This window comes from Salvia miltiorrhiza, chromosome 5, assembly GCF_028751815.1.
Source record: "Salvia miltiorrhiza cultivar Shanhuang (shh) chromosome 5, IMPLAD_Smil_shh, whole genome shotgun sequence".
Classification (NCBI taxonomy): Eukaryota; Viridiplantae; Streptophyta; class Magnoliopsida; order Lamiales; family Lamiaceae; genus Salvia; species Salvia miltiorrhiza.
This window is the reverse complement of record NC_080391.1, coordinates 3,452,031-3,478,891: the sequence shown is the minus strand read 5'-3', so window position 1 is coordinate 3,478,891 and position 26,861 is coordinate 3,452,031. Positions and strand designations below refer to the sequence as shown.

The 26,861-nt window shown below is 35.2% G+C and overlaps 3 protein-coding genes across 10 annotated transcripts; 2 read left to right on the top strand and 1 right to left on the bottom strand.

Moving 5' to 3' along the window:
- The first annotated feature begins 656 nt into the window (after nt 1-656).
- On the top strand, nt 657-8,435 carry LOC130985181 (F-box protein At5g46170-like). Of its 3 annotated transcripts, XR_009088915.1 has the most exons (3): nt 717-2,198; nt 7,638-7,747; nt 8,118-8,435. XR_009088915.1 is itself a non-coding variant. In XM_057908004.1 (2 exons), exon 1 carries the CDS (start codon nt 1,036-1,038, stop codon nt 2,155-2,157), a length of 1,122 nt encoding a protein of 373 aa, XP_057763987.1. In that variant the 5' UTR covers nt 657-1,035; the 3' UTR covers nt 2,158-2,198; nt 3,079-3,488. The 3 variants fall into 3 exon arrangements, 2 of the variants coding, with proteins under 2 accessions (XP_057763987.1, XP_057763986.1); XM_057908004.1 differs by lacking the exons at nt 7,638-7,747; nt 8,118-8,435 and adding an exon at nt 3,079-3,488 and having other exon boundaries at nt 657-2,198; XM_057908003.1 differs by lacking the exons at nt 7,638-7,747; nt 8,118-8,435 and adding an exon at nt 3,069-3,488 and having other exon boundaries at nt 666-2,198.
- On the top strand, nt 5,291-8,688 carry LOC130985180 (F-box protein At5g46170-like). 5 transcript variants are annotated; one of them, XR_009088912.1, is made up of 3 exons: nt 5,345-6,864; nt 7,638-7,747; nt 8,118-8,688. XR_009088912.1 is itself a non-coding variant. In XM_057908002.1 (2 exons), exon 1 carries the CDS (start codon nt 5,675-5,677, stop codon nt 6,821-6,823), a length of 1,149 nt encoding a protein of 382 aa, XP_057763985.1. In that variant the 5' UTR covers nt 5,291-5,674; the 3' UTR covers nt 6,824-6,864; nt 7,638-7,992. The 5 variants fall into 5 exon arrangements, 1 of the variants encoding a protein (XP_057763985.1); XR_009088911.1 differs by having other exon boundaries at nt 7,638-7,877; XR_009088914.1 differs by having other exon boundaries at nt 7,628-7,747.
- A 98-nt stretch (nt 8,689-8,786) lies between these two features.
- Nucleotides 8,787-14,155, bottom strand: LOC130985179 (transcription factor TCP2-like). 2 transcript variants are annotated; one of them, XM_057908000.1, is made up of 3 exons: nt 13,873-14,155; nt 10,786-12,732; nt 8,787-9,040 (listed from the first exon to the last, which is right to left on the bottom strand). In XM_057908000.1, exon 2 carries the CDS (start codon nt 12,204-12,206, stop codon nt 10,800-10,802), a length of 1,407 nt encoding a protein of 468 aa, XP_057763983.1. In that variant the 5' UTR covers nt 12,207-12,732; nt 13,873-14,155; the 3' UTR covers nt 8,787-9,040; nt 10,786-10,799. The 2 variants fall into 2 exon arrangements, with proteins under 2 accessions (XP_057763983.1, XP_057763982.1); XM_057907999.1 differs by lacking the exon at nt 13,873-14,155 and adding an exon at nt 13,686-13,795.
- Between the last annotated feature and the right edge of the window lie 12,706 nt (nt 14,156-26,861).

Here is a 26,861-nt window from a genome sequence, read left to right as displayed (position 1 = left end):
TTATGTAAATGACACTATTCAGTTAAACAAATGTCACTCTCTATAATTGATACTATTCAATTATATAAATGACACTGCAACATTTTAAAAAGTTATAATGTCATTTTTAATTTTACAGTGTCATTTATAATCTTATAATGTCAATTACAGAAAATGTCATTTATATTTTTGAATAGTGTCGATTATACACAATGTCATTACAATGTTATATTGTCATTTATATGTAGTGTCATTTATATAACATAATAGTGTCAATTACATGCAATGTCATCTGTATAATTGAATAGTATTATTTACATAATTTGGATCAGAAAGTTGGTTTGAATCAGAATGTGAGTTATGGTCTAAATACGGGTCAATCCGATTGTACCGAAGACCACCTCTAATATAAATGTATATAAAAAATTGTTATACAAAAGTTAACGGAATCATTTGATCCGGTAATTTACTATTCGTGAATACATTTTGGATAAAATATCTCAAATTGTGAACAGATAAGGTTGAAATTAAATGTGATTGCATTGAAATTAATTCGGTGAAAATTTTGGAGACTCGAATTACTAGAAAAGGAAAAAAGAAAACTAAAAATGGAACGAAACGACCGGGTACAATGTCGTTTATAGCTTTTCAACTGTCCATAGCTCCGCATACGGCATATCTACAATCTACTGTATTTGGCACTAAAAAAGCAAAGGAAAAAAGAAAAAAGAAAAAAGAAAAAGGGAAAAGAAAAGAAACACGCACAACACACACCACCATTTTTCCCTTCCTCCTTCTCCTTCACTCACTTCCCCCAAATTCCCCCACCTCAATAAACTCGCACCCTAATTCCACAAATTCTCTCCCTCTCTCTCCCTCCCTTTCTCTCCCTCTCTCTACATATTTTCTGTCAGATCCATTGAGTTTGTAGGCTCAATTTCTTTGTTTTAAATCTTTCTGCCGAAGCTCGCTCGCAATTACGTTTCGATTCTCCGTATTTGGGGGAAGTTGTTGGGATATTTTGGCTGGGGAGGAGCTCGAGTTGTTGCTGAAAACATGGGATCGATTGGGGCAGATCTGTGCCGAAAAATCTACCCGGAGCCGGTGGACGAATTCGACCGGCTGCCGGACTCGCTCATCCTCTTGATCTTCAACCAAATCGGGGACGTGAAGGCGTTGGGCCGATGCTGCGTCGTTTCGAGGCGGTTCCACTCGCTCGTTCCCCAAGTCGACAACGTTGTTGTCCGCGTCGACTGCGTAATCTCCGACGACGATCCCTCCTCCAACTCTTCGTCGGCGGCCGCTTCCGCGGCCGGCGACAAGTCGCGCCACCCAATCTCCTCCCTCTTCCGCATCTTCTTATCCGGGCTCTTCAAGCCCTTGCAGTCCCTATCTCAGCTCATCATCCCCTCGGCGCGCCGGCTTCCGCTGTCGGAGGATTTCGACTGCGAAGCGGAGCAGAACACCGTCACACACCATTCGCCGACGCAGGTCTTGAAGAATTTCAACGAAATCAAGCTGCTCAGGATAGAGCTTCCCACAGGGGAGCTGGGGGTTGACGACGGCGTTTTGCTCAAATGGAAGGCGGAATTCGGCTCCACGCTTGATAGCTGCGTGATTCTCGGGGCTTCGAGCGTCGCGCAGAGCGCGAACAGCAGCTACAGTAGTAGTAATGATAATGGAGTGGAGAGCGATAATGGTAGCATACCGGAATCATTCTACACCAACGGAGGCTTAAGGCTGCGGGTCGTCTGGACCATCAGCTCGTTGATCGCAGCCTCCGCCAGGCATTACCTCTTGCAGCCTATAATAGCGGAGCACAAGACGCTGGAGAGTTTGGTTTTGACGGATGCTGATGGGCAGGGGGTTTTGTCTATGAATAAGGAACAGTTGGAGGAGCTGAGGGTGAAACCTCTTTCTGCGTCCTCGGCCTCGAAGAGGACTCTTGTCCCTGCTCTCAACATGCGTTTGTGGTATGCTCCTCATCTCGAGTTGCCCAACGGGGTGGTCTTGAAAGGAGCGACTCTGGTTGCGATCCGGCCGAGCGAGCAGCCCAAGAAGGAGGTGGCGGGATCGGAGGCAAATTGGGTTGCATCGGCATTTGAGGAGCCATTTGGGACTGCTGCAAGGATGTTGGTGAAGAGGAGGACCTACTGCCTCGAAATGAACTCTTTCTGAAGGAGGGGCCTTGTTTGAGGATGATGAGACAGATGCATGAGGTACTTCCCCTTTTTATGCTGTGGTTGAATGCTAGCTAGTATATTGTATTCTCTGTTTTCTGTTGCTTTTTTCCATTCCCTTCCAAGTTGAATTATCAATTATCTTGTTTATTGTCCCTTGTTAGTTTATTCTTGTTAATGTTTCAATGATAGTAAACCGCTCTGTGTAGGTTTCTGAAAATCATGGGTGTCATATTCTTGATTAATAAGTTCTCTTACCAATTGCATATGGTTTTGCACTAAATTACACATTGGATCCCCTATTACATAAGAGAGGTGCTTGAAGTATGTCTTAATCTAAATAGTTTTGCCAGTCTGGTTCCAATAATATCCTGATATTAGAGATATTATCTTGCATTCTGCCATATTTCATGCTATTTTCTTGGTTCTTCATCTGTTTTGAAATTTTGATTGTTTACAAATGAAGATGCTTGTTGTAATACTGTTTCATTGGTTCTGCATCTTATCAATTGAGGTTGGAAGGGCACCGTCTATCTCCATTTCTAGAAAGCTAGGTGAAATTTTCGTTCCGTTGTGATGCATCTGTCATCCGGCTGGGACATTGTGAATGCGTTGTGATTGTGATTATGGCAAACCAATACGAAGTTGAATGACTTAAGAGTTCTGCCATGATAACCTTTTAATGTCTTCCATTTCTCAATTAACATTGTAAGCTTGTTATTATTCATGCCTAAGCTGCTATGCCCAACCACTTTCTCTGTTCACGGATTTCGCGTTTGCATACTAGTTTTTGGGGAATTCTGTGCTGCCACTGCGATATTGTCATCTCTTATAAGCTCTTCTTTCTTTAAATACTGATCTTTTTCTCCCTAATCTATTGGTAATTCTGATTTCTTTGTTCGATACAAGGATCTTTCAGGTAGAGTGTGGCAACGGAAGGTCCCAAAAGCGCAGAGCACAAATTTTGTCTTGAGCAGAGCAAGCTGCAAGCCAGTTGCCGGCCAAGTTCATACGGCTTCCGGTTACGACATTGGCGGTTGATGAAGAGCCTGCAATTGATTATCAAACTGCTTTCATTTTGAATACTTTAAAGAGGGGGGGTGCTATGCAACTGGATAATCATGTTGTAAGAGTTATGAGATTTTGATAATCTGTCTGTGTTAGTTATATGTATATGTGAATATTGTAGGTATGATATGACCATCTATGCTTATCTGCTCTCCTTTTTCTGAAAGGTTCAGCTGCATATTATATTTTAGCTGATTTACCCACCAATAAATGTCAAAACGCCTCTTCATTTCTATTAATCAAGGATATTTTGTAGTTCAATCTTCATTTGTTTAATTCTGCTAGGGTAGCAAAATGATTTTATTTACTCAATTCTTGGATATTTTTTCTATGGTATTATCCTTTGATTGTGACTGCCATTTTCTCCACACCCTTCTATTCTTCATCAATCATCACTGCGCTATATAATTAAAAGGACAATAAAACAAAATGAACATATAAAAAAAGTTGATATTATATGCAAAACCCTACTATTCTTTTCAAGGAGACTACGAAGTCAAAAAACATACAGTTTTTGAAAAATTATACTCCTTTTCGGTATACAAAAAAATTGTCATAATTTTTTTTCCGATCTGTTCACGAAAACATGTTATTTCTATTTATAATAGTAGAGTTCACACAACTTCACACATTAAAATTGAGACTCTTGCTCTATTAAAAAATTTATTCGCATTTTATTAAAATTTATGCTATCTACAATGTGACAATTTTTTTTGTGAACAGATGAATAGGTGTAACAAACGGATTATGTAATTACTACTCCCCGTTCACGAAAACTAAAAATAGTTTCTTTTTATTATTTTGGGGTATCCACGAAAATTGATCTCTATACATTTTTGAAAACTTTCTATCAAGTGGTGAACTATTTTCGCTACTCACAATACAATTAATTATCATTATTAATATTATTTTTTTAAATGAGACTCCTCTATTTGTGATACACTCAATTATTTTTATTAAAATTTGTGTCATCCACTTCTATGACTATTTTTTTGTGGACAAATAGATTATTTGTGAGTATATTTTGGTAAAAAAAAAAAGGTTGAAAACTTGAAATCACACATGTATGAATCATTGAATTGGATCCTCTTCTTCAATATCAATTCAGTGAAATCTTGGAGACTCGAATTATTAGTGTTAGTAGGTAAAAATGTCCACTTTGTTAAGTGTAAAATTAAAAATCTCACTTTTTATAAAAACTTGATCATATGCCCAAATTAAAGTGAAGAATCGAAATTATCCTTGGATGTTGATGGCTTTGCATCAACTTTTGTGTAACTTTTTCTGATACAAATACAAATATTTAAGAAAAATATAAGAAAAAGTAGTCTGCTGTCGAAAAAGTAGGTTGCCACTCGAGCGGCAACCTACTTAGTGAGGTTGCCGCTCGTACGACAAGCTACTTTTTTGACCGGCAAGCTACATTTTTAATTGAAAATTTTAATTTGTTACAAGAAAAAGTAGGTTGCCGCTCGAGAGGCAACCTACTTAGTGAGGTTGCCAACTGGGCAACAACCTACTTTTCCGACAACTGACTACTCCCTCCGTCCGCCAAAAGTATGGCACTTTGGTTGGACACGAGATTTAATAAAATTGGTGATAATGTTAATGTAGTGGAGAAAATGTCCCATTATTTTATGAGATGTGTGGTTGAAATTGAATTTGGAGTGAGTTTTTTGCAAATAAAGAGTGTTTGTAAGGATAAAATATAAAAGTGGATGGTGGGACCATTGCCTTAAAAGAAAAGTGATATAATCTTTGCGGACGCCCAATATAGTAATTGTGCCATACTTTTGGCGGACGGAAAGAGTATTTTTTATCTTACAAGTACACTGATTAAGACATAAAGGGTAATTTAGGTATTTTGGGTATATAATCAAGTTTTTATAATATATGGACATTTTTAATTTTTGACTTAACAAAGTGGGCATAAAAAATTCCGCCTCCGAATTATTAGTTACTAGAAAATAAAAGAGAAGAAAAGAAAAAAGAAGAAAAGAAAATAAATATAGAAAAAATACAGTATAAAAATAAAACGGAACGACAGGCAGCAATGTCGTTTGGGAATTCAACTGTCCCAGGCTCCGCATATCTACTGTCATAGGCTCATAGCCATAGGCACTTAAAAAGCAAAGAAAAAGAAAGAAAGAAAAAAAACGAGAAGAAAAGAAAAACACGCACAACACACACCACACCACCATTTTCCTCTTCCTCCTCCTTCACTCACTTCTCCCAAATTCCCCCCACCTCATTAAACTCCCACCCTAATTCCACAAATCCAAACTCTCTCCCTCTCTCTCTCAGATCCATTGAGTTTGTTTGACTCAATTTCTTCCTTCACATCTTTCTACCTAAACTCGCTTGAAATCACCTTCCGATTCTCGTGTATCTGGTGCCAACTTGTTGGGGGTGTTTTGGCTGAAGAGCTCGAATTGTCGCTGAAAGCTATGGCTTCGATTGGAGCAGATCTGTGCCGCAAAATCTACCCCGAGCCGGTCGACCACTTCGATCGGTTGCCGGACTCTCTCATCCTCTTGATCTTCAATAAAATCGGAGACGTGAAGGCGCTGGGCCGATGCTGCGTCGTTTCGAGGCGGTTCCACTCGCTCGTTCCCCAAGTCGACAACGTCGTAGTCCGCGTCGACTGCGTCATCTCCGATGACGATCCTTCCTCCAACTCTTCTTCGTCCGCATCCGGTTCCGCCGCCGGCGACAAGTCGCGCCACCCTATCTCCTCCCTCTTCCGCATCTTCTTCTCCGGGATCTTCAAACCCTTGCAGTCCCTGTCTCAGCTCATCACCCCCTCGGCGCGCCGGCTTCCTCTTTCGGAGGATTTCGACTGCGAAGCGGAGCAGAGCACCGTCACACACCATTCGCCGACGCAGGTCTTGAAGAATTTCAACGAGATCAAGCTGCTCAGGATAGAGCTCCCCACGGGGGAGCTGGGGATTGATGAAGGCGTTTTGCTCAAATGGAAGGCGGAATTCGGCTCCACGCTTGACAGCTGCGTGATTCTCGGAGCTTCGAGCGTCGTGCAGAGCGCAAATAGCGGCTACAATTGCCTGGGCGCTTGCAATACCGCAATTGGTAGTGATAGTGGAGTGGAGAACGATAATGGTAGCATACCGGAATCGTTCTACACCAACGGAGGCCTGAAGCTGCGCGTTGTGTGGACCATCAGCTCGTTGATCGCCGCCTCCGCCAGGCATTACCTTCTGCAGCCTATAATAGCGGAGCACAAGACGCTCTCGAGCTTGGTTTTGACGGATGCTGATGGGCAAGGGGTGTTGTCTATGAATAAGGAGCAGCTGGAGGAGCTGAGGGTGAAGCCTCTGTCAGCGTCGTCGGCTTCGAAGAGGACTCTTGTTCCGGCTCTCAACATGCGTTTGTGGTATGCTCCTCATCTCGAGTTGCCTAACGGGGTGGTCTTGAAAGGAGCGACTCTGGTTGCGATCCGGCCGAGCGAGCAGCCCAAGAAGGAGGTGGCGGGATCGGAGGCAAATTGGGTTGCATCGGCATTTCAGGAGCCATTTGGGACTGCTGCAAGGATGTTGGTGAAGAGGAGGACCTACTGCCTCGAAATGAACTCTTTCTGAAGGAGGTGGCTTATCTAAGGATGAAGAGACAGATACATGAGGTATTCTCTCTTTTTTTACAGAATCCTTTAATAAGTTTTGATTGTTTCGGAGATCTGTGGTTGAATGCTAGCTAGTATATTGTAATTCTTCATTCTGTTGCTTTTTATCTTAGGTTCGAAGTTGAATTGTCTCTTGTTTGTTTATTCTTATTGCTGTTTCAATGATAATAAATTACTCTGTCTTGGTTTCTGAAAATCATGAGCAATTTCTCATACCAATTGCTTCTGATTTTTCCCTAAATTGCATATTGGATTCCCAATTACATAAGAGGGGTGCTTAAAGCTATTGACTCCCTTTGCATCTGTCTTATTCCAAAGAGTTTTTCCACTCTGATTCCAATTGCGTCCTGATTTTGGATCCACTATGTTGTTATCTTGCAGTCTGTCACATTCCCTTCAATTTTGTTGGTTCATAATTTTTTTACTCCAAATGAAGAAGAATCAGAGGATGCTTGTTGTGAACTACTTGATCTGTTCTTTATCTTATCTAATGGGAATTGAAGGGCACTGTGTATCTCCATTGCTAGAAAGATTGGTGGAAATTTCATTCTGCTATGATGCATCTGTTTGGTTTTTATATTTCTTACGTTTCTCAGTTAACCATTTTATATCTAAGCTGTTGTGAGAGTGACTCTTGACCAGTTTCCTGTTTGAATACTAGTTTTTGGGAAATTCTGTGCTGCAACTGCGACATCACCATCTGTTTTAAGCTTTGATTTCTTGAATCCGTTTTATATCAGTGATCCTGACTTCCTTATTCAAGTATCTTTCAGGTAAAGCGAAGGTAAGGTCCCAAAATCGCAGGGTGCAAATTTTGTCTTGAGCAGAGCAAGCTGCAAGCGAGTTGCCGGCAAAGTTTATACAGCTTCCAGTTACGACCGCGGTACGAGAAGTCAGTTTCATCGATCCGTTCACTGTCTGCAACAACTGCTTTCATTTTGAACCGACGCTTATACTTTAAAACGGGGGAGATGGGGGTTTGCTATGCAACTGGATAATCAATTAATCATGTTGTAAGAGTGTTATGAGATTTTGATAATCTGTCTGTGTTAGTTATACTATATATGTATATGTGAATATTGTAGGTATGATATGACCATCTATGCTTATCTCCTCTCCTTTCTAAAAGGTTATATTAGCTGGATTTAACCCCCCAATAAACGCCTCCACTAGTTCAATCTCGATTCGAATTTTTTTGGTGTTGATTGCTCTGTTAATGTAGCCAAAAATGATTTTGATATTATCCCTTGTAGATATTTTGGTGAACTCGAAGATGTTATTGGTGGTTAGATGCGCAGCGTGTAAGGAAGGGCATTGAATCTCAACTGGGAATAGGGTCCCTTCACATGAGGTAGAGGCAGTAGCAGTAGTAGTAATAACATAGCCGTTTTGATGTCTCAATTAAGGTGGAGAGGAATTGATTTCACAAAATAAGCCAAGAAACTGAAATAAATGGAAGTGACCCACCTTGCCTTTTTTCCTCATCAAAAGTACTCTCCAGTTGGTGAGTGGTTGCATGCAATAATTGATGATGCTTCAATTCCCATGAATGCATGTTTGGTTCCATTCAAGAATTTTGTTTCACTGTGAATTGAGTCCACACACACACACACAGTTGAATTGCATCCCCCATCCTATGCAATAATTTTGAGCAACATATCTAAGTTGTCGGTTGCAGAATTGTTTAGTAGGTATATTAGTTTATTGAGGTTGTACTACTGTGAACAACTCACCATTAAGCTAGGGGCAATTATTATTAACAGCCAAGCTGTTTCCAGCCTGCTCTTATTTTTCTTCAAAATAAATTGTTCAATTATTTTGTTACCTGGCTATATCTCCTACACCTAGTCTTCAATGCATTATTATTGTACCAGAATTGAAAACTGCTGCTGATTGACTCAAGCAAATGATATGGACAATTGTTTTGCCAAACAGAAATAAAATTAAAAATAAAAATGTGACATTTTTCTCATCTCAATCAAACAAACAAACAAACTGCTGAGCGGGTACAACATTATGTAATAGAGAGCAGCAGTGCTACTAGAATGGAGTTGGAAGAAACAATTAGAAATCCCAGAGCCACAAATTTATCACAACACAAGCGAGGCGCGCTACACGGGGCGCTCTCGCTCTGCTCACCCGTCGCCCCAGTTTCATTTTCGCGTCTTCACATTACCTGCACGCCAACATACCATTCGAATTTCAGAGATGAAGAAGAGATCTTCTAAACGTTAGAGTCGACTACGTAGTATATGATGTTGCAAACAGAAAAAAATCAAGCTGCAAATGTCTCTTGTTGAGTTGAGTTCCTCAACATAGACAATACTTTCACACCAGATAAGCAGACAATAGTTGGGTTTTGGGTTTGCTAATAGACATTGATCCAATAATTCTCACAATTGTTGAGAACTAAATAAGAAAAATAATGGGATGATAGTAGTCAGGCTGAACAAGATTTTAACTAAAGTCAGTATCTATACAGTCAAGAAACACTGAATTTAATATCCTTCTGTGCTCCATATTGACTGAGAGCAGCCCTCCTTAGCCACAAAAACACATTTTGGCATAAAATGTATTTCTATTAGATTAATGTATTTTCGAATATGTTATTTCATTCAACAGATGTGAATGTGTACATAAAAGGTCAAGATCTCATAAATGAGGGCCTTAATGTCTGAACAAGAGCAACTTGCAGATTACTACTATTATTTATCAAAGAATAAATTAAACTTTACACATATAAATCAGAAATTTAAAGGCATGTTTTCAATCAAGACCTTCGCTAAAACATCTTCTACAAAAATAATTCGAATTCAAGTATTCCTTGATTTTAACCACACCTAGATTTATTTTCGCAAAAAATACCTCTAGCCTTGGAGTACCTCAGAATTGAGTATGGTCTAAATGAAATGATCCCTTTTTAACCATAAATGAAACTATACGATTATGCTCTGATAATTAATAATATTGCAAGTGACACTACAGGCTCTATGACTGAAGATCAATGTCAACATTTTTGCTGTTAGTACTTAAGTTACTTGTGAAATAAAGAATAGGAAAAAAGAATTGCATTTTTCACGCATAAATTTCTTCTATATATAGACCCAAAAAAAAACTATATTCTTCTAAATGAATACATAATACTCCTACAAGCTTCAATTTTCTCCCAAGATATCGCAGAAGCAGTTACCCAAATTTGAAAAGAAAACGAACGAAAAATACTTTAGGAAATGAAGTCAAAATGAGTGATGTAGAACTTATGAATCAATATCATGATGATGCATTAAGATAGGAAATGGAGAAAAATGTTGAAATGCTTATTCTTCGAGGAAACAATTACTACTATTCTTCACGACACACAGAGTAACCTGTAAAAATATTAAGTACTACATCTAAACATTTTTCTCACGATATAATTATTTCCAGGCAAAAAGGGCAAGTTGCTTAAGGGCTAAAGTTAATAATTAAAAACCCTAAATCTTTCCCTCCATTAAAGAAAAAAAATGGGAAACAAGGAATGACAAGTGTTGATGCGAGGAGAGGTTTGAACAGACCAATGGTGGGGCAGCCACAGTTAGAGGAGACAGCAGTTAAAAACCTAGTTACAGAGAGGAGATGCTAAAGTGCGCATCTTTCAGTGGTAGAGCAACACCTGGCTCCTCCGCCATTATTATTATGTGTTAGAAAGCAGGGAACCGAACAAACAGACAACCAGCCGATCCCTATTCGCACCTATCTATGCCGTGTGAGGATTTTAATAAAAAAAGACAACGCAATGAGAAGAGAAATTCCCCTTTTCCCAAAACCAAGATTGAATTATTTTTTTTTTCAAGTTATTACTATTCATCGTACCTCACTGAAAAATGTGGCAACAATGTCACCGGATTCATTCTTGAAATTAAACAAATTGAGGAGTCTTACCGGTTGGGACGACGTCAGTTCTTGCCTTTCCCTCTCTGGGCGGAGTGCCGGCCGTTGTTGGCATGGGCGTCGCCGTAGCATAGCTGCAGGCCGCGGGAGTCGTAGCCGGAGAGGAACTGGTGGTGGGTATCGAGGAAGAAACTCGGCGCGGATCCGTCGGCGTACCTCTGGAGGTGAGGCAGTAGTGACGGGGAGGATGAATTGGACTGAAGGGTCCCCCTATTGAAGCCACCAAGGCCCGATGAATTGGCGGAAGAGGAAATCGTGAAGTTGAGATTGTACTCGATGCCGCCGCCGTTGCCGTTGCCGTTGCCGCTGCTGCTGCTATTGTGGTTGTTGTTGTTGCCTCCCGCCGCGGCGGCGGCGGCAGCGGCAGCGTTTACGACTGGGACCAAGTGGTCCGGCACGAACGAGAAGTGCTGGAGCTCCGGGTGGTGGTCTGCGGCGACGCTGAAGAGCGGCGAAGCCACGGAGGTGTAGGGATTCGCCGGCAGGTGCATTTGAGCCGGGCGGGTCGTCGACGGCGGGCCTAGGAGGCCGGAAGTGAAGTAGTCCATGGGAGTGGAGGACCAGTGCCTGTGGGAGGCAGCATTGGAATTAGGGCTGGAGGAATTGTTACTGACATTACTGATTCCGCCATTCAAGAGCTCGGTGAAGGAAGTGGTGTGAGAGATAGGGTTCAGAGACCCCTTGTGAGTCGGTTCATTCTCCTTCTCCTTCTCCGCGACTCGCTCCTTGGCCCGCTCCCGCGCCTTGATTCGGCTCTCAGATCTAGACAGAGACAGCCCCGAACCCTTGCTGGTTTCAGAAGTGCTGCTGCACGCCGACGATTTGGTCACCTGCTGCTGCCCGGAGTAATTCGGATCGCCGCCCCCGTCCAAATCGATCTCAGCGGAGTCGAAGCAGAGCTGATCGCTGCCGGCGGTGCTAGACCTCTTCTCATCGCTCAGCTGCTTGGGCGTGTCGGGGAACGGGGTGTTCATCGGCGGCAGCTCCGCAATCGAGCTCGCCGCCGCCTTGAGCAGCCACTCCACCGCCTTGCTCGGCTGATCGTACCCCAATCGGTCTTGCAGATCGTAGAATTGGATGGCGGTGTTCACCGACAGCCTCACCCGCCGGTCTCGCAGCCCCTTCGATGTCAACACCTTGCTGTGCCTATCCTTCCCGCCGGATGCTCGCGAAACCCTAACAATTCGCGAGGAAGGCCAGCCGTAGAACCTGCCAACGCCGCCGCTGAGATCAACGCCGCCGTTACGCACGCCGCCGCCAGTGGCGTTTTGTCTTTTGTTATCTCCTTCCTCCTCTTCATCCGGGTACTGGTCGTCCATCTTCTGCGCGTGCCCTAATTTAGTGGCGTCGAGCCTTCCGTTGCCATTGCTGATTCTGGGGAACTTACATTGAATCTGATCATCTACCTCCATACCACCGCTTTCATGCCTTTCCAGACTCCCCTTTCACCTCTTTTGCTTTCTTATCTGTCTTTGCTTTTGAGAGAGAAAGAGAGAGAAGGTGTAAAAAACTTGAAATGGAATCTGAGTTTGTTAAAATTAGGGTTTTAAGAGAAGGTAGCTAGGAAAGAGAAAAACAGTGGGTGGGTAGTGGATGTGGGGAAGACTGTACCGTCCTTTGCATTGATGACGATTACACAGACTACTTTGGCTTTTGTAGTGCCATATGCATACAAAATAGATATATATATATATATATATATATATATATATATTTAGAGAGAGAAAGGGTAGCTATTATCTGATAAACGCTGTATCACGTTCCATATACAGAGAGAGGTCAGAGAGATGAGGAGGGTGGGATGAGGTGGGTGTTGGGCGGGGGGTCGGGTGGGGGGGTGGGGTAGGGTGGAGAGGGGGGAGGCCTTCGTTTGAAGCTTTTTTGCAGTGCCTTCAAAAGCAAAACCAAAGCCTGTGGAGCTGCTCAGACGCTTAACTTCTGCAACAAAAAATCAAAATCAGAAAGAAAAATTAGAACAGTCAAAACTTTAACCACCACATAATATATCAACTTAACCAATCTCTCTCCCCCCCCCCCCCCACCCCACCCCACCACCCAACCACCCACCCCTCAACCCCCAAATTAAAGAACAAAAAATCTCAGACTCCCGAAAAAAAAAAATAGAATAGTATCTGATGCTGAGAAAGAGGTAAAAAGGGATGCAAAAATAAAGAATAATGTAGGCTGCTTTTAACTTCTTCTTCTTCTTTTTCCTTAAAGAGAATTTAATTACTTGTAATTAAGCTGAAGAGCGATTTAGTATGCTGAAATTCTGGCTTACATGTAATAAACCTTAATTATGATTTAATTGTTAGTTAAGATTTGGGTTTGTTTCAAAGGGAAAGAGACAAGTGGTAGAGAAAGAGAGCTTAGTAATTAAAGCTTGGCTGACACTAGAAATTGCAGACATAGCATAATTGCCATCTGCTTACACAGACCAACCACGCATCAAAACAACTGCTAAGAAATATATTTATTAATTAATGCAAATATTAATATATATCTACAGTATATATTTGTTTGAATCTACAATAACGATAATTGGTTATATAAAAGAATAAATTAATTATGCACGAACGTTGTTGCCCAGAGACGCCATTGTTAACGACAAATTAAGATTAGAAATCCAGAAAAACTTTTGGATCTCTTTAAAATATACTCCGAAATCAGAAGATCAGCTTCTCATCATGTCCTTCAAAATAGAAAAACGATCGCAAAATACAACTCACGCGAAAACAGAAATTATTCCTATTAAAAAAAGCTATCAACAATTTGCCGCGAGATCAGCAATACGTATATATAGATTAGTATGAACTTAAAGGAAAAAAATTATTCGAAATAGAGGTATTTTAAAGGACTTTGAAGCTGAAATAAGAGCATAACTAACACACATTATCAACACTTGTTTATTTTTCTTCCCGCAAAATCTCGAAACTCTTCGATGTTGAAGAAAATGGTGGAGACGAGATGGAAATCGAACTAGAGAGAGAGAGAGAGAGAGACGATGAGTGAGAAATGCGAGAGAAAAGATATATGCAGGCAAATGACCCGACTTCGAAGTTTGTAAAATGGGTTTACCCGAAATTCCAGTGGAGCTGCTTCCTATCTCCCAACTTTCCGAACTCCAAAGCAGTAAAATTAGCTCAGAAAGTAATGCTTCGAATTTAATTCCACAAAATTGAAGAAAAAAATTGAAAATTTTACGAGAATTTAGGGTTTATATTTTGGAAATAAATTAAGGTGGAGGCAATGAGGATGAACAAAATGGGGTTAAATCGATTGGAGCAAGTCAGCGGGCATATCGGGAAAGGACAGACACAGCGCCGTTGCCCTCTCTTTGCATCTTCATCCTTTTATTTTCTCTTTTTTCTCATTTCGCCCACTAATTTTCTCATATTTATCACTTGCTGCTTTTGTCACTTTTTCACCTCGTTCTACCAAAAAGAATTTCACACCAAAAATGAAATGATAATATTTTATTATTATTATCCTTTATTTAAGTGAAAATGAGTAATGAGAAATGGTGAAATTCCTTTTTTATAGAAAATTAGTACGTGCCCGCTTGTGCAATGCACGATCATTATCGAAATTGAATAATAATTTAAATTAATAAATATAAATATAAATCTTAAACATAATTTATATATAAGTAAATACAAATATGAATTTCAATAAAAAATCAAATTATCCACAACATAATTTCAATAAAAAAAATATGAAGCTGAAAACATTTGAAGTTTCAATTTTTGACAAATATAAATAAATATAAAATATTTTTTTAAAAATAAAATAAACCACATTAATTACTCAATAAAATTATGAATTTGAAAATGTAAATTTTTTATTTTGTATAAAGAGTAATAATAAATATTTATTAAATAAATTTAAAAAATATTCAATAATAAAAGTTAACATATGCATTATTATTTTAGAGTATTACACATCATAATAATAAATTAATATTTCCATATTAAATTTAATGAAGAAAGAGAGAAAATAAATTTAAAACGTATTAAGAGAGAGAAAATAAAATATTTTAAATTTTAATTTTTTTTCATAACATATTTGTTTTAAATTTATTTTAAATTATTTTTATACTATATTAAATTTAAGACGTATATTGAATATTTTTTTCATGAATCAAATTTTACGATGTTTAGAAAATAATTAAAATATTAAAAAATAAATTGAAAGAAACAGTAAAAATTGGTGGAAGAAGAGAAAGAAAAATAGAGAAAAGAAATAGAGGGAAAAACTCTTTATATATATATATATATATATATATATATATATATATATATATATATATATATATAGAGATTAAATTAATTGTTATTGGGGTGATATGTAGATAGTTGAATATGTGTTTGATTTTTGTAGTTATGATTTTAGTGGGTTAATGGTGTTGGTTAGTGGGATGCGCCAACGATGTGAAGTATGTAAATTCTATAAATTGACGTTAAATATCAATAAGTTATTGTTAAAAGTTTAACGTTAAAAAATTTACCGTTAAACTGGTTCTTTATATAATATATAGATGAGGAAAAAGAAATTAATGACTTATAGGGGATTTTTTTCCTTTCATTTTTTCATAATAAATTTTAAAAAATTCTTAGTTTAACTTTATACAATTGTCTATCTCTCGTTTGTACTAATATGACTATAATTTTGTCCACATTACTTTATGGGTAATTTTGTCTGAATTTATGAAAATTAGCTATAATTTATTGAGATTTTCACTGTCTATAACAACTATCTCAATTATAACTCTTTAAATTAACCAACTCGTTTCTTCAAAAAAATATATTCAATATTGTATATGTATAATATGACTGTTGATCGATATTTTTTTTTGATAAATTATACGAGTAAATAAAGAAATATAAAGACTGTACGACGGTGAACTCGAACCCAATATCTCAGGCCTTGAGTATTAACCATCTAGCGCAATTTGATCGATATATAATTGCATGTGTTTATATACAAGTGTCAAAAGATATAAATAAATAACCCAATTCAAATCAATGAACAAGCTAGCTTGGTGTTAAGTTGGTAATCAATTTGAGGGTGACTTTAGAGATTTTGTGAAATTATATATGCTGAATTCATCGTCATGTTTGAGGAAATATATGTAGAATCGTAGCTGATGTTATGAAGATCTTCCTCATTTTTGTCCGAAGCCAAATCCACAGAATTTAACAAGCTACTCAAACACAGGTTTCTTGTCCTATTCTATGATAGCTGGATTTCTAACAGACTTCAATTATTTATAAATTCCATCAATTTTATTTAAGGATTTTTTATTTATTTTTTCGTACAAATTCTTTAATGGAGCTATAAATTTGAGATCGAGTGGTTAAGATTGTGATATGCTACCATCAAAAGATGGATTCTTGATATTTTCTCTCGTTTCTTTTCTGACTCTTTGTTTGTGTTCGTTTCTAGAATATATGATTCGAAAAAAATTGATTAATACTAATATGAAAAGAAAGAAAATTTGTAGTGTTTTAAGGTTTCATGACTAAAATAACCAATTGCAAATTATTGCAATTATGTTTTTTTATATGTCACTCTCCCCGCCTTATTATTATTATTTCCAAAACTTAGGGTTTAAAAATTGCTTACCGTTTGCAATTGCATGCAGAGTAATGCTAAACAGCCATATTGTGGTCACTCACAATTTACCTAAATAAAAAATAACTTAATTTATTAACTTATTTTTTAAAATAAAAATAATATAGTATTTAGTTATTTTATCATATTCTCTACATTTTAGTTATTTTTTTGCAATTTTTTGGTATTTTTTTTATTTTTATTAAAAATAAAAATTGCAAAAAAAAGTACAATGTAGAGAATATAATAAAATAACTAAATCTTATTTTTATTTTAAAAATTAATTAAATAAATCAAGATTTTTCTTATTATATTAGTGTGTGGGTGGCCACAGTGTGGCCGCATAGATTTATTGTTGCATAAAATATCGCTATTTTGTTTTCTCTCTTTTCTATGGTATTTTTATAATTAAATAAGAGGGACTATGCAACCTCTAGGAAAATGTATTGATTGAGTGACCAATAATGACATCCAATATCTACTATACATACAAATTGTTTATAACTTTTAGGAAATGTTGTTGGATTGTAATGCAATCTATAACACAACGCAATTCAGCATATAGTAATGATGGTTTGGTCACAAAAAAAAATTAAGAAGGAACATGCATAAAATATTATATCTCATTCAAAATTAGTAAATTTCTTGTTCCCTATTTCCCCTTAATATTTAAATAAAAGTGAAAAATGGAATACTTACTAAAACAATACTACATGTTACCAAATTTGGTATGCAAAAATAAATTAATCTTTATATATAGCCATCACCAAATAAATGAGCTCTCCCAAGTGGGAGTAAAAAGGTGAAAATTAATGGTGTTCTCTCCACCACCCAAATGTCAAGTTGCGAACTTTGCATACTCATCAAAATCCAATTTTTTTTTAATAAAGGTGATTGGGGTTCCACATAATCTTTTATTGTATGTTTACAATAATTCATCCTTGAAAAAAAGGGCTTTGTCGTTCACCAAATGTAATTTATCGAGAAACAAATATTTAAATTAAATTTGTCCGTACGAATAATAATAATGTGTCTCATCTCCCCCAATTTTCACCATTTATTTATAAATTACTTCGATAATGGGTTGTAGAATATGATGGGCCACTTCGAGCAACCTATTTAATTACTAAATTACTAAACTTGATTAACAAAATAGAAAGTAGTACTACTATTTTTATGATTGGAAAATACTATATATATATTATAGTACCTAGTGGGCTCTCCATGTCCCTCGTTCAAATGTCCAAACCATTTAACTCCTCATCACTTGTGACTTGCAAGTTAAGTGTACATAAACCAAGTTTATTCAATACGCATACGTCTTCAAATTTCACTCAATACTAAAAAAATAAAAATCATTTACCTTAATGATGAACTATATTATCAAAAAGTTCACATGATTGATTCCTCCCAGACTAAAATCCGATGGTTCACTCTCATTTTTAATCTTTTTTTTTTATCAATAAAAAATTCATTAAAAAACTGGGGTGGTACTAGGAGTACCAAAAACATCAAACAAGTGGTGCACTCTCATTTTTAATCTATTCTATTGATAATAGCTTAGTCCAAAAATAATATTTATTTTATGTTATAAATTTAATTTTAGAATTATAAACGTGCTGAGCCAAATATTAACAGGCTTGAGCTCGACACATTTAAATATTCGGGTGTTCGATATTAGCTCGAGCTTGATTCAAGCTTCTATTTTGTTAATAGAGCTCATCTCGTCACCTAGCTACTTACCAAGCTCGAGCTGGATTTGAGTTTGGCTCATCTGAATGTCGAATTCAAGCTTGCGCTTGACTCGTTAGTTATTCGTATCTTGATGTTCGAGCTCGAACTTGTTAAAAAATTTAAGATAAAAGCTTCTTAAATAATATGTTACTCGAGCTCGATTCGTTTAAGGCTCGTGCAGTACTAAGTCGTTCGCGAATAGGCTCGCAAACATGTTGGCGAACAATTGAATCCAAACATGTCTGCGAACTCAACGGGCTCAAGCCTCTAAGAGCATCAACAACCGTGGGTGCAATAGAAGTGTGGACCACTTCTATTGCACCCAGTTCAACAATGGCATTGCACCCACTTGGGTGCAATAAATTTAATTATAGTTTTGATGTAATTTTATTTTTGCTTGAAAAGGGGCGCGTGTTGCCACCCCCCTTCCATTGCACCCGGTGCGCCCAATTGCAACATCTCCATTGCTCTCGGGTGCGGCAACGGTGGCGGGTGCAATAGGCCGGGTTCAATCCCGCTATTGCACCCACGGTTGTTGATGCTCTAATAACTCGCCAGAGTAGCTCTGTTCATTTACAGACTTACTTTACACATCATCCGTACAAGTGGTCCATACTTACTTACGCTGTAAACACTTCCCTCCTCAATTATCGTCTCCAAATAAGGTGAATCATTATCAATGAGACGAAGGGAGTATATTCTTAACACGTCGGAATCGAAAAACCGAGCATAATCGGATGTCGGTGCCGGTGTCCAAAACAAACAAATTGGCACAGCCGAGCTGAGGTTGGAATAGGATGAGGAGAGGGTTGAATTTGCATGAGACATTAAAATCTTGGCAGCACAGCAATAAGCCCACATCACCACAGTTGTTTTTCCTTTCACCTTAAATACTCATTTTGGACCACATTTTTTGTCTCAATGTCTATCTGCTACCAAAATTCCCATCATTCGCCTCTCACAATCTCCTGGCCCCTCTCTCTTACAGTCACAACATTATCTTCATCTCCAATTAAATTTCATGCCACATTAATCTTCATCGCATCACACACATAAATACAAACGATCCCTTTCCCGCCAATTTTCTAGACGATCCATCAATCCAACTCAGAGCAATAATCAGATATTAATCTCTCCCGATCATACAATAAAATTAGAGTAGGTAAAATGAGAAAATGGATATAATTTGATGATTTCCATTAACGAAGACGAAGCTAAAATGAGACGTGCGTGTATAGACTTCTAAAATAAAATTATTATTATTATTTTAAATAGAAGAAGTATTTTGAAATTTTATATTCAAATTACACGATAAGATGGTATTAGAGAGTGTGAGTGGCCTGCAGGTATAAAATACTAAATAGTAGTTAATTGCATATAAATACATGAACTATACTCAAATTTTGGGTTTTAATCACATCTATTTTTATAGTTAAAAAAACATAAATGTTTAATTATTTGGAATTTGACCTAGCTCCAAAAATTCGTTAGCCGATTTAATTGTCTGGTGTTTAATGAATAATTTGAAGGTACCGTTGAGAACTTTTTGATGATATCTCTCTAATGATAACCGATCACTGGAAGTGGTGGGAAAAAAAATATAGAATTTCATGATATCGGCTTTCATGTCATTTTTCGACCACTTTCGGTGACCAGATCCTAACAATATAAGCATCCTTAGAACAGCACCTTCGGATTGCCCATCAAACTCCCGACAATCAAGTTATTAGCCAACGAAGTTCGAGCTCATATCAAATTCCAAAAAGATATTCCCCCGTCAACAATATCATTACCATTCTTTTTTTATCGTTTTGGTCCGTTCACAATATATTTGTCACTTACCTTTGTATCAGTAGTATCCACAACAATACTTATTATTATTATCAACTACTACCCATTACTTTATAATGATATCTAAACTTTACTCTCAACAATACTCATCACATTTTTAAAACTTAGTGCCATCCATAAAGTGGTGATGAATTGTGGAATAACAGAATAAAAATTTATGTATTATTTGACAAAAAAGGTACTCCCTCCGTCCCAAACGAAATGTCCTATTTTCCTTTTTGGGTTGTCCCAAATAAAATACCATGTTTCTTTTTTTGGCAATACACTCTCTCTATACTTAATATTTAAATAATTTCCACCAATCCACTTTATCTACTTTATACACATTTCTTAATCTCCGTGCCGAAAAGAAATAACATTTCATTTGGGACGGAGGGAGTATATTTAATTAAAAATTAAAATTTAAATATAATTTTTATATCTATATGCAATTAATTCTAAAATAAAATCCGAGGGAACGAATAACGTGCCAAAGGCGGGCACGACGGGTGGCAAAAATAGATGGAGAGTGTTTAATTAAAAAAGAAGCGGGAATTGAAGGTATGTATTAAAATAAAACGTGCATGTGTACTATGATTCTTATCCAAATCATGTTACTGTCCCCCCGCACAAGATACCACGAGATGTGTAATTAAATATGGCAATATGATAATTTCAAATAAAAATTAAAAAATAATGTGCTAGATTTAGCACCAACTCACTTGAGGTGTGTTCGGGCAATTCCAGACTGAGTCAGTTGCCGGTAAAATTGAGGCCAAACTCTAATTAATTTATTTATCATATAAAGTGACACCAAATATCGATCAGTTGTTGGTGGAAGCAATCGACATGTATATTATATGGTTTAGACTAAAGAAAAGGGAAGGGCAGAGTGGGAAAGAAGAATAAAAAAAAAAAAAAAGGGTAGGATGGGAAAAAGCTGTAAAAGTTGCATTTTTTATGTGGAGGAAACAGCTTTCCAAGAGGGGCAAACAGCGCCTAAAGGACTCAAAGGGCACGTGTAGATATTTTACAGTACACCAGATTTTATTTTTCTTTTTCATTTTCTTCTTTTGTTTGTGGAGAAATGGACAGCATATTTCAAAAAAAAAAAATTGTTGATGCTTTTAAATACTTTGGTGTATCAGAGGATCTGCAACGGTTACACGATAGCAGCCTACTCGTGTAAGGCTGCTATCGTGTAATCGATGCAGCAAACACTTACACGAGGGCTACACGTTCTATCGTGTAGCCCTCACAACCGTTGAAAATAGGCGCGTGTTTTACACGCGCCTTTAAAAAAAGAAAAAAAAAATTGAATATTTGAATTTTGAAAATTAATGCAATTTAAATTTTATGTAATTTTTAGGATTTTAAAATTAATGCAATTTGAATTTGAAGTAAATTGTGTAATTTAAATTTATGAAATTAAACTTAAATGAAAAATGAAAAAATCAAAACTAAAACTATCATGTAACCTCAATGCAGCCTCTTTACAACATGTGGTCCCCCCTCATAAAGTAAGCTATCATGTAACACCAATGTGAATGCTCTCATTTTTCTGGACACCGGTATTAAGGTATAAGTAATTTAAGTATAAAATAATTTGTAAAATTAGAAAGGAGATTGTAACTTTTTTGAAGTATTAATTTATGTCAAATTAAATAAAAGATACTAGAATGTAAAGAGTAGATTTTTTTGTGTCATGTAGTTTATGAGTTATGATTATGGGTTTTGTTCTTTGCATGTTATATCTTTTGTTTTTCTCTATTTCTTTCCTTTTTTCTTTTCTATAATTTGTAAAATTGTATTATTCCATTAATGAAAATATATTCGATGTGTATTTAAAATAAAGATCACCCAAAAAGCTTTAATTTGATATTTTATGTAAAGAGGGTTTAAAATAAATAACTTATAAATTAAAAATTGTGAAAAAAATATACATATATTCATATAGTCGAAATGTATTTGTCGAATTTTATCTTTAGTCGATTCTTGATTGAAAAAGATAAGTTAATTATATATATGTTGTCTCTCTTCGTCCACCAATAAAATTGTGTGGTTTGAGGAGCACAAGTTTTAAAAAGTGGTTGTGATACGTTTATAAAGTGGAGGAAAACGCCCATTCAAGTAGATTTGTTAGTAATTTTTTTAAAGATTTGTTAAATACTAAGTTTTTTTATTTTTGTAAATATTGAGTGTGAAAATATATATAAAGACATGTGTACCAAAATGGAGACATCGCACTTATTAATTATGGACATATCAAAATAGTAAAAAATCATATTTTTCTTGGTCGATTGAAGTATTGTACATATTTATATTTTAGCTACACACTTTTAATTTTAAATAATGTTATTCCAATAATGAAAAGAAACTAACTAGTTATACTTAATAAGCCATCGAAAATGTATAAAAAAGACGCTCTTATATTAGTATAGACGTATTTATCTATATATTATATAAAAGAGCAGTATAACGGCTACTTTTTCCACCAAAATTTCTCTCTCCTCATTTTTCTTTTTTTATTTTGATTCTTTTATAAAAATCGCCAACTTTGATTAATAAAAAGATATTCAACATGGATGTTAAATTAAAGATAACGAAAATATCTTTAATTTGATATAAAAATTATAAAAAATAAATTTAAAATGAATAAGTTATTATTATCAATTAAAGTTACAAAATTATTTTTTCTCTCTCTCATCTTTTGTCTCTCCTTTCTCTTTTATAATTTCTTTTAATTATCAATAAAAATCAATTAATTGGTAATTGAAAATACAAAATTGAAAATTTATATATTTTCAAATTTGTGTTTTTTATTGAAATTATATCGTGGATAATTTAAATTTTTTATTTAGATTTATATTTATATTAAAATTATAGTATATATTTAATATGCATATTTATTTATTTAAAATATCGTTCAGTTTCGATATTGATCGTGCATCGGACGAGTGGGCGTGTGTTAGTTTTGTGGAAAAGGGGAATTTGTATCTGAAAAGATACGACAAAGATGAAATATCCCACTTATGATTTGATTAATTTCATGTTTAGTGTTTTAATTAAAGTTTATGAATTATTAATTAGAATGTAATCGTCAATTAAAATTTAATTAATAATTCACAAGTAGTACTTATTTGGTGGTTATTCTTATTAAATTTAATAACAAATTGACATTTTAATGTGTTTGGTTATTTACTTTTTCGCAAATTAGGTATGTCGATAGACACTTTTTTGAGTAAAATATCTATAAAATAATATGTCATAGTCTGTAGTGGATCTTGAACTAAATAAATCCAATCATGAATTCTAGATTCAGACAAGTTTTATCAAACTATGTTTAAACAAATAATTATTCACAATTTATCATTTTTTAAGGTTATTATTCACAATCACAATCATTTTTTTTTTTAGATTTACAATCACAATCATTTTAATATCTTCGTTTCTAATCTTCAGCAACATTCGTGCGATATAGAGAATTGTAACGTGGGAAAATAAATATGAAACTATTAATCTTCTAATGAAAATGTTCTAAACTATATAGTTTACTTATAGATTAATACTCAAAACTACTGTCATATCAACATTAATTTTGTTTGAAATATATATAATTGCAATTAAATACTCTAATTATCACAAAGCTAACATTTTTTTTTTAAAATTCAACTCCTAACCACTTAGTAATATTATTTTTGTTAACATACCATTAATTCAAAATTTTCAATTAAAACTATGTGTCGTTCGAAATATTTTGTTATTTTAAAAAAAAATCTATACTAAATTCACCTTTTGCAATAAAAAAACCAATTTATAATATTAGAAAATTAGAATCTCTAGTTTTGTACACAAACAAATTAGTGGTTTTATAATAAATATTCCCTTCGTCCCGTTAAATATATTTTTTCGTCTGTCTTCACAATATATTTATAATCTATAAAACAAATAATTTTCATATATTTACACACATTATTACTAATGAACCCACATTTTTTCATTTTAATTGGTCCATCTCCATTAGTCACTACTATCACTTTTCTTTATCATTATTTTTTATAGTTTATGTGATCTTTTCTTCACATTAAAGTATATAATTATTTTTTTATTAAAATTTATATCCACTTTCTTTAAAAGTATATTTTATAAAATATTTATGTAAAATATTGAACAAGTGGGCCTTCCAAAATCCAGACAAAGGTGGAGGAGTATTTTTAATTTGATAAGCTAACAAGTTAGTAAAAAAAAGGTGTAAAATAGTAGAAAAAGGAGGCATGGGCACGTGTCCGTGTCTGAGAGGGAAGTGAGTGGGATGATAGATTCAAGGCATCGGGAGCTGACTTCTCGATGACCATACACTGCACGTGTCACGGTCTTCGTGAACCATCATCACTCCTCTGATTTACCATTCTGCCCCTCACCCTTTTCATCTTTCTACAATTTTTTTGCTCCTTTCCCTTTTCAACTTGTTGCCAATAACTAGAGAAATAGTACTAATATAAATGAAATTAAATTAAAATACTCCCTCCGTCCCACTGTAAGTGAGACATTTTTTTTTGCACGAGAATTAAGAAATGTGTATTTTGTGTGTAGATGAAAAAGTGAAAAGATGTTTAAAGGGAAAAACTTTTACCCAAAAAGGAAAGAATCTCACTTACAGTGGGACGCTCAAAATAGAAAGAGTCTCAGATACAGTGGGACGGAGGGAGTATCACATTTCTCCTTATTATATGGCTAGTGAACTTATGTGTTATGGATGACCAGGGTGACACTCTAATATTTTATTTATTTTAATAAAAATATAAAGTTCTTTATAAAATAAGCATTTGGCATGTACTCCCCCGTTCCAGCTCTTAGTATTCAATTTTTATTTTTTGGCTATCTCACATTTTAGTATCTATTTATATTTTTAGTAAAAATAGATGAGATCATTGCTCCACTTTAATTATTTTAACACTCACATAAAAGATAGAACCTTTTGTTCCACTCACAACACATTCAACTATTTTATTAAAATTGGTGTCACTCTCAAATAAATACTAAAAATTGGGACGAAGTATTATATAGATATTTGAAATTTTGTATACCTCATTTTAAGTGGGATTAAGTTAACATGGTCTCACCATCATTCCATAAACCAATAACCATTATATGAAAATTTGTAAATTTTGCAAATAATATAGTAGCATTTTTTAAAAAAAAAATACAAGAGATATCTATAAATTTAATCAAATAAGTCATCCGCACGCAGGCGGGACCTACGTGCGTCACCTCTACACCACACAAAGGTGGAAAAACTTGCATGCGAGACCTCTATCGGACGCAGGCGGCATCACTATCCATACAAAAATGAGAAAACTATATTACACGTAGACGGAATTGAACCCAATTTCTCTCACAAAAAAGAGTGTTTAAGTGCCTGAACTTTGTTACTTAAATTAGGGCCAATCATTATTAAGGAAGCAAGTGTACAATAATAGTACATTGTCTTTCTTCAATATTGCCGGCTGCTTTGAATGCAATGTTGCAAATAAGGTAAGTTAAGCAACACATTTAGACAATTACTCGAACGACTTAGTTCCTTGAGTGATATGTGATGAACATACATTGTCAATGTGCCAAAAAAAAATAGAAATACGTATTATTATTGTGATAATTTATAGAACCTTTTAAAAGAATAAAAAATGTATGTATATGTATATATCTTTTCGATTACTCGAGGTTATATTAGTTTAGTTTTGATTTTTTTATTTTTCATTTAAGTTTAATTTCATAAATTTGAATTACACAATTTACTTCAAATTTAAATTGCATTAATTTTGAAATCCTAAAAATTACATAAAACTTAATTCAAAATTCATTTTTTTAAAGGCGCGTGTAAAACACGTGCCTATTTTCAACGGCTGTGAGGGCTACACGATAGAACGTGTAGCCCTCGTGTAAGTGTTTGCTGCGTCGGTTACACGATAGCAGCCTTACACGTGTAGGCTGCTATCGTGTAGCCGTTGCAGATGCTCTTATTTAAGATAAATTTTTATCATAGAGAGAGATGAAGACTCATAAACATGGCATATTATGAGACTAAATACTTTCTCTGTCTTCATAAAATGTATCTAGTCTATTTTTTCAAAGTTTTTCACTCACAATAAAATGCAACCTTTATTCTACTTACAATATATTCAATTATTTTATTAAAATTCGTATCGTTTAAAAATGAATACTCCCTCCCTCCTCCCTCCGTCCCTCAAATATCTTTTTTATCGAGACCGAGTGAGTACTATTTAATCCAACATAGTGTAAGAAAACGAAAGCAGGTGTACGATGTGTAAATGATGAGTAAATAGAAGGATGTACTAACAAAAGAAAAGTAAAGAATTGGCAGAAGTCACGAGACAATGATGCGTCCGTATCATACACAACTCTTTGATTGAAATCTTTTTGGGTGTGCTCTTCTTCCTGCACTAAAATATCTACATATTATATCAATTTTCTTAGCTTTCATCATTAATGCACTAACACCTACTTATGTCCCTCTCAAAACTAAAATATGTAAATAAAAATGGAGAGAGATACATAAACTTCTTTTAATCCAAATTTAGCATATTTTTGTGTGTAGCAATATAGATACTTACTCTCCTTTATACACGTATTAGTATATGTTCATTCGTGTGCGATGCACGACGAATATCGAAACTAAACAATAAATTTAAATAAACAAATAAATATAAACAATAATAAAAATCAAAATATAAAAAAAATGCAAATTATTTTTTAAACATAAAATATAATAATTCACATCAATTACTCAATAAATGTTAAAACGATATATTTAAATAAATAAATATAAATGTTAAATAGAATCAAGATATGTTTTAAAAATAAAATAAAAT

Coding starts and splice junctions, on each gene's coding strand:
- LOC130985181 (XM_057908004.1), top strand. CDS start 1,036: ATGGGATCGATTGGGGCAGATCTGTGCCGAAAAATCTACCCGGAGCCG.
- LOC130985180 (XM_057908002.1), top strand. CDS start 5,675: ATGGCTTCGATTGGAGCAGATCTGTGCCGCAAAATCTACCCCGAGCCG.
- LOC130985179 (XM_057908000.1), bottom strand. CDS start 12,206: ATGGAGGTAGATGATCAGATTCAATGTAAGTTCCCCAGAATCAGCAAT.